Genomic DNA, 7,037 nt, shown 5'->3' with positions numbered 1-7,037 from the left:
GGAAAAGCGTGCCCGGGAGGAGCCGGGACCGCCCCAAAAAGCGGGAAAGGGACCCGGCTGTCCCTCGTCCGCTGCGGAATGGGGTGGGGACACGGAGCGGTGGCACGCGGGGTGGCAGCACAGAGGGCTCGGGGCGCGGTGGGACCGGGATCGGGATCGGGATCGGGATGGGATCGGGATCGGGATCGGGATCGGGATCGGGATCGGGATCGGATCGGGATCGGGATTGGGATCGGGATCGGGATCGGGATCGGGATCGGGATGGGATCGGGATCGGGACCGGGATTGGGATCGGGATTGGGATGGGATCGGGATCGGGATCGGGATCGGGATCGGGACCGGGATGGGATCGGGATTGGGATCGGGATCGGGACCGGGATTGGGATCGGGATTGGGATGGGATCGGGATCGGGATCGGGATCGGGATCGGGATTGGGATCGGGATTGGGATCGGGATTGGGATCGGGATCGGGATCGGGATTGGGATCGGGATCGGGACCGGGATTGGGATCGGGATTGGGATGGGATCGGGATCGGGATCGGGATCGGGATTGGGATCGGGATTGGGATCGGGATCGGGATCGGGATCGGGACTGGGACATGGGATGGGATTGGGATTGGGATCGGGATCGGGGTCAGGATATGGGATGGGATCAGGACATGGGATGGGGTCAGGGATCATGGTGGGATCAGGGATCAATGAGATTAGGGTTCAATGAGATCAGGGATCATGGTGGGATCAGTGATCGGTGGGATCGGGGGTCGGTGGGATCAGGGATCAATGGGATCAGGGATTACGGTTGGACCAGGGATCGGTGGGATCGGGGATCACTGGGATCAGGAGCCGTGTCCCACCCCCGTCGCTGCCGCGCCGCGCTGGCGGCTCCGGGGCCGGGCCAGCCCCGCGGTTCCCGGCGCTGGGGACACGGCGACACCGGCGATGTGGCGCTCGCTGGGGGGGCCGGGGGGGCTGCGGGGCCTCAGCCCTTCCTGCAAGGGGGGGACGGGGAGTGAGCCCCGCGCGGCTCCCGCTGCCCTGGGGACACGGTGACAATGGCAGCGGAGCCACCGCTCCTTGCTGCGCCTCCTCCCGGGGCTGTCCCCCCCTCCCGGGGCTGTCCCCTCCTCCCGGGGCTGTCCCGTCCTCCCGGGGCTGTCCCCTCCTCCCGGGATGTCCCCCCCTCCCCGGGGTGTCCCACTCCCTGGGCTGTGCCACCTCCCCGGGATGTCCCCTCTTCCCGGGATGTCCCCCTGGGGCTGTCCCCTCCTCCCGGGCTGTCCCCTCTTCCCGGGATGTCCCCCTGGGGCTGTCCCCCTCCCCGGGCTGTCCCCCCGTCCCCGGGTCCCCCCAGAAGTACCGGCCCGGGGGACACCTGCGCCCGCTGCCTCTGTCCCTGTCCCTGCCCCGCCGCCGCAGCGCCTCCAGCTCGGCCGCGTAGTCCCGGCTGTGGGGACAGCGGAGCCACGTGGGGGGGTGGCCCTGTCCCCAGCTGGGGACACTCAGGGGTCCCCAAGGGGAGGAGGGACAGGGCGGGGTGTCACAGGGGCTGGGGGGAGTGGGGCTCTGCTTTTTGGGGGTGGCCCACCCTGAGGAGGGTGACAGGGACCCTACAGGGGGATGTCCCCAAGGGACAGGGGGATGTCCCCAAGGGGCAGGGGGATGTCCCCGAGGGACAGGGGGATGTCCCCAGGGGACAGGGGGATGTCCCCAAGGGACAGGGGGATGTCCCCGAGGGACAGGGGAATGTCCCCAAGGGACAGGGGGATGTCCCCAAGGGACAAGGCCCTTACAGGGGCATGTCCCCAAGGGGCAGGGGGATATCCCCGAGGGACAGGGGAATGTCCCCGAGGGACAGGGTGTGTCCCCGAGGGACAGGGGGATGTCCCCAAGGGACAGGGGGATGTCCCCGAGGGACAGGGGGATATCCCCGAGGGACAGGGTGTGTCCCCGAGTGTCAGGGTGTGTCTCCAAGGGACAGGGGGATGTCCCCAAGGGACAGGGGGATATCCCCGAGGGACAGGGGAATGTCCCCAAGGGGCAGGGGGATGTCCCCGATGGGCAGGGGGATGTCCCCGAGGAACAGGGTGTATCCCCGGGGGACAGGCCCTTACAGGGTGTCCTGGAGCTCCCTCTGTCGCGCCTCGCAGCGCTCCCGGCGCTCCCGCAGCTCCCGCTGCTGCTCCAGCGCCTCCTGCAGCCGCCGCCGCAGCCCCCGCGCCTGCTCCGCGCCCCGCGCCACCTCCTCTGGGGACAGCGGCGACAGCGGCGTCACGGCCGGACGGAGCGCCCCCGGAGCCGCCCCCGGAGCCGCCCCCGGAGCCGCCCCCGGCCCGGCTGCTCGCCCGGGGACAGAGCTCACCTTGCAGGGCCGCTTTGTCACCGGCCAGCTGCGCCCGCTCGCGCCGCAGCGCCACCAGCTCGTCCCCCAGCGCGGTGACATTGGCCTCCAGCCTGGCCTGGGCACAGGGGACACGTGGCGACAGCGGTGGGCAGTGTCCCCTCCCGCCCCGGCTCTTCATCTGCTGCCAGAGCCCTCCTGCTCCTCCGCCTCCCTGTCACCCCCTGTCCCCAAGTGTCCCCACGCTCCTGGTGGCCTTGGGGGCCCCTCTCATCCTCCTCCAAAGGTGGGGACACGGATGTGGGGACAATCCCTCTCCCCTGGAGGGATGGCTCGTCCTGAGGGTGGGGAGCACAGGAGAGCCCCGGGTCACCCGTGTCCCCAAGTGTCCCCACGCTCCTGGTGGCCTTGGGTGCCTGTCCCCCTCCCCTCATGCTCCTTGGAGGGGTGGGGACGTGGATTTCATGGATTTGGGGACAATCCTGAGATCCCTGAAGGGATGGCTCAGCCTGAGCGTGGCCATCACACAGGAGCCCCAGGCCACCCGTGTCCCCAAGCTGTCCCCACGCTCCTGGTGGCCTTGGGTGCCTGTCCCCCTCCCTTCACGTTCCTCAAAGGGTTGGGGACGTGGCTTTGGGGGCAACCCCTCCTCCCCGAAGTGACACTCACCCTGGGGGAGACGTGACCTGTCCCAGCAGGCCGAGGTGACCCCGCGGGTGTCACCGCTGCTGCCAGGGAGGGGACAGGGGGACAGGAGCTCTCGGAGAGGCTGCCCAGCCCTGCCCGGCTCCCGGCGCCAGCCCCGGGAAACGGGGACATTTTCCAGCCTCTCCGGGCCATTGTTCAGCCGGATGAGCCCGAGAGGAGCGGCGGGACCCGGCTCTTCCTCCGGGCCCTTTCCCGGCTGGAACCGCAGCTAAAAATACCCGGGAAGGACAAACCCGGGAGCTGCAGCCCCGCCGCTGCCTCGGCCCGGGGAAATGACCGGGACGGAGCCGGGAACAGCGGCCCCGCCGGGAGCGGGACGGGCGGCACGGAGCGGGGAGCACCCCGGGCTCGGGTTTGGGGTGTCCCCTGCAGGGCTGTGGCGGCTCTGCCCTCCCCGGGAGCACCGCGGGCTCGTTTTTGGGGTGTCCCCTGCAGGGATGTGCCCCCCCCCAGGTGGCTGTGCCCTTTTCCCAGCTCACCATCCCACCTGGAACCTTCCTGGTGGGAATTCCCACAGGGATGGAGCAGCCCCCCGTCCTGGCTGCTGGGCAGGGACGGAGGGCCAGGGGACGCTGCCGAGGGGACACGGGGTGCTGTCCCCAGCCCCTTTTCCACCCCAAAGTGACCAAACTCCTCCTTGTCCCCATCCCTCCGGCCACCTATGGGGCCAGGGGACAGTGCCGAGGGGACACGGGGTGTTGTCCCCAGCCCCTTTTCCGCCCCAAAGTGACCAAGCACCTCCTTGTCCCCATCCCTCCGGCCACCTATGGGGCCAGGACGGTGCCGAGGGGACAGGCGGTGCTGTCCCCATCCCCTTTTCCACCCCAAAGTGACCAAACTCCTCCTTGTCCCCATCCCTCCGGCCACCTATGGGGCCAGGGGACGCTGCCGAGGGGACACGGGGTGTTGTCCCCAGCCCCTTTTCCGCCCCAAAGTGACCAAGCACCTCCTTGTCCCCATCCCTGCGGCCACCTATGGGGACAGGACGGTGCCGAGGGGACAGGCGGTGCTGTCCCCATCCCCTTTTCCGCCCCAAAGTGACCAAGCACCTCCTTGTCCCCATCCCTGCGGCCACCTACCGCCCGCTCCCGGCAGGACACGAGGCTGGCGTTGCCCCTGCTGCTGTCACCTCGTGCCCGTGCCAGCTCCCGGCGCAGCGCGTCCCCGTCCCGCCGCAGCCGCTCCCGCTGCCGCTGCAGCTCCTCCAGGCGCGTCCCCAGCTCCCGGCTCTCGTTGGCCGCGCGCTCCCGGCAGCCCCGCAGCTTGCCCAGGGCCTCGGAGCGCCACACCATCACGGCCACCGCCACCGTCACCGCGGCCACCAGCAGCAGCAGCGCCGCGCACAGCCCCAGCACCTTCAGCGTGGCCCTGGGCACCGCGGGGTCCATGCCGGAGGGGACAGGAGGGGACAGGAGGGGACAGGAGGGGACAGGCGGAGCCGCTCCGGCGGTGGCCGTGCCGGGATGTGGCCGTGGCGCTGCTGGCGGCGCCGTAATTGTCGCGCGTGGGCCGAGGTTCGTGGCAGGTCAGGGCCCAGAATAGGTTTTGTTTGTGCTGGAGAGGGGACAGGGCCCTGCCCCAGCTGCGGGGACAAGCCGCGGTGGCCTCGGTGACCGCTGGGGCGCTGAGGTTTCCAGCTGTCCCCACCACGGAGCTCCGTGTCGCCCGCAGCAAGAGAAAGCCCGAGTCTGCCAGGTTTTATTGGAAAGCGGTTAAAATGAGGAATTGTGGATTATCTGCGGCTCAGGGCAGCGTTGGCATGTCCCTGTCCCTGTCCCTGTCCCCTGTCCCTGTCCCCTGTCCCTCCCCGTGGTGGCCGCAGGGGAATGGTCACTCCGGGATGTCCCCGTGGAGTTGGGGACCTGGGACAAGGCTGAGCGGGGGACAGGGCACCCTGAGGCCACCGCCACCCCCAGACGCCGCCAGGCCGGGTGGGGACAGTCCCTGGTCACCCCAGAGCGGGGACAGGGGGACCCCGGGGTGCCCCGGGGTCACAGGAGGAGCACCCCGAGGACGAGGAGCGCGGGGACAGCGGGGGACACGGCCAGGCTGTCCCCTGCCGAGCGCTGGCTCCTCATGTCCCACAGCTGCTCCTGCAGGAGCCGGGTCTGCAGCTGGAGCTCGGCCCTGCGGGGACAGAGGGGACAGTGGGGGACAGGGACAGGGACAGGGGGACAGGGACAGGGATGGGGGACAGGGACAGGGACAGGGCACAGGGATGGGGGAAAAGAGGGATGGGGGGACAGGGGGGACAGGGACAGTGGGTGACAGGGTGGGGGTGGCACTGGGGGTGGGGGTGGCTGGGGCTCACCTGAGGCTCTGCTCCTCCCCCAGCTGCTCCCGCTGCCGCGCCACCTCTGTCACCAGCGCCCGGTTCTGCTCTGCAGAGGGGACAGGGGACAGGCTGGCCCAGGGGACAGTGCCCAGGTGACAGTGCCAGGGGACAGTGCCCAGGGTGGCCCAGGTGACAGTGGCCAGGGTGGCCCAGAGTGGCCCGGGGTGGCCCAGGTGACAGTGCCCAGGGTGGCCCAGGGTGGCCCAGGTGACAGTGCCAGGTGACAGTGCCCAGGGTGGCCCAGGGTGGCCCAGGGTGGCCCAGGGTGGCCCAGGTGACAGTGGCCAGGCTTGCCCAGGTGACAGTGCCCAGGGTGGCCCAGGGTGGCCCAGGTGACAGTGTCAGGTGACAGTGCCAGGTGACAGTGCCCGGTGGCAGTGCCAGGTGACAGTGCCCAGGGTGGCCCAGGGTGGCCCAGGTGGCAGTGCCAGGTGACAGTGCCCAGGGTGGCCCAGGTGGCAGTGCCCGGTAGCAGTGCCAGGTGACAGTGCCAGGTGGCAGTGCCAGGTGACAGTGCCCAGGGTGGCCCAGGGTGGCCCAGGTGACAGTGCCCGGTGGCAGTGCCTGGTGACAGTGCCCGGTGGCAGTGCCCGGTGACAGTGCCAGGTGACAGTGCCCAGGGTGGCCCAGGGTGGCCCAGGGTGGCCCAGGTGGCAGTGCCAGGTGACAGTGCCCAGGGTGGCCCAGGGTGGCCCAGGGTGGCCCAGGTGGCAGTGCCAGGTGACAGTGCCCGGTGGCAGTGCCCGGTGGCAGTGCCAGGTGACAGTGCCAGGTGGCAGTGTCCGGTGGCAGTGCCAGGTGGCAGTGCCAGGTGACAGTGCCCGGTGGCAGTGCCCGGTGGCAGTGCCCGGTGACAGTGCCCAGGGTGGCCCAGGGTGGCCCAGGGTGGCCCAGGTGACAATGCCCGGTGACAGTGCCAGGTGGCAGTGCCCGGTGACAGTGCCAGGTGACAGTGCCAGGTGACAGTGCCCAGGGTGGCCCAGGTGGCAGTGCCCGGTGGCAGTGCCCGGTGACAGTGCCAGGTGGCAGTGCCAGGTGGCAGTGCCCGGCGGCAGTGCCCGGTGACAGTGCCCAGGGTGGCCCAGGGTGGCCCAGGGTGGCCCAGGTGGCAGTGCCAGGTGACAGTGCCCGGTGGCAGTGCCCGGTGGCAGTGCCAGGTGACAGTGCCCGGTGGCAGTGCCCGGTGACAGTGCCCAGGGTGGCCCAGGGTGGCCCAGGGTGGCCCAGGTGACAGTGCCCGGTGGCAGTGCCCGGTGGCAGTGCCCGGTGGCAGTGCCCCTCCGTGCCCAGCACTCACCCTCCAGCCGGGTGACGTTGGCCAGCGCCCGCTGCAGCTCCAGGACCTTCCCGTGCCGCGCTCCCTGGGCGGTGACACTGCGGTGACACTCCGCACTCCCCGCCTGGCCCTGTCCCCTCCCCGTGTCCCCAGCACCCACCAGCTCCTCCCTGCAGCGCTGCCACTTCCCGCGGGACACGGCCAGGGACATGTTGGTGACATCCAGGGCCTTCTGCAGCCCCGCCCGGGAATCCCGGTCCCCCTGGCACAGCAGGGTGGGGACAGTCACCGCCAGGGCCACGGCGGCCGCCGCCCTCCGGGGCTGCACCCCGCCTTTTCCAGGGAGACACCTCCGCATCCTCCTCCGAAGTTCAGCGGT

General features: G+C 70.5%; 1 protein-coding gene across 1 annotated transcript; it reads right to left on the bottom strand.

The window, feature by feature from the left end:
• Window positions 1-349: 349 nt before the first annotated feature.
• LOC128800735 (arf-GAP with GTPase, ANK repeat and PH domain-containing protein 2-like) lies at window positions 350-4,257 on the bottom strand. The gene is made up of 5 exons (XM_053966167.1): window positions 4,127-4,257; window positions 2,361-2,457; window positions 2,113-2,245; window positions 1,359-1,445; window positions 350-990 (listed from the first exon to the last, which is right to left on the bottom strand). The coding sequence occupies exons 2-5, from the start codon at window positions 2,439-2,441 to the stop codon at window positions 788-790; spliced, it is 504 nt and encodes a 167-aa protein (XP_053822142.1). The 5' UTR covers window positions 2,442-2,457; window positions 4,127-4,257; the 3' UTR covers window positions 350-787.
• Window positions 4,258-7,037: the final 2,780 nt, after the last annotated feature.

The sequence above is a fragment of the Vidua chalybeata genome, chromosome 27 (assembly GCF_026979565.1).
Source record: "Vidua chalybeata isolate OUT-0048 chromosome 27, bVidCha1 merged haplotype, whole genome shotgun sequence".
In the NCBI taxonomy this organism is placed as follows: domain Eukaryota; kingdom Metazoa; phylum Chordata; class Aves; order Passeriformes; family Viduidae; genus Vidua; species Vidua chalybeata.
Note: the sequence above shows the minus strand (reverse complement) of the source record. Positions and strands in the feature narration are given on the sequence as shown.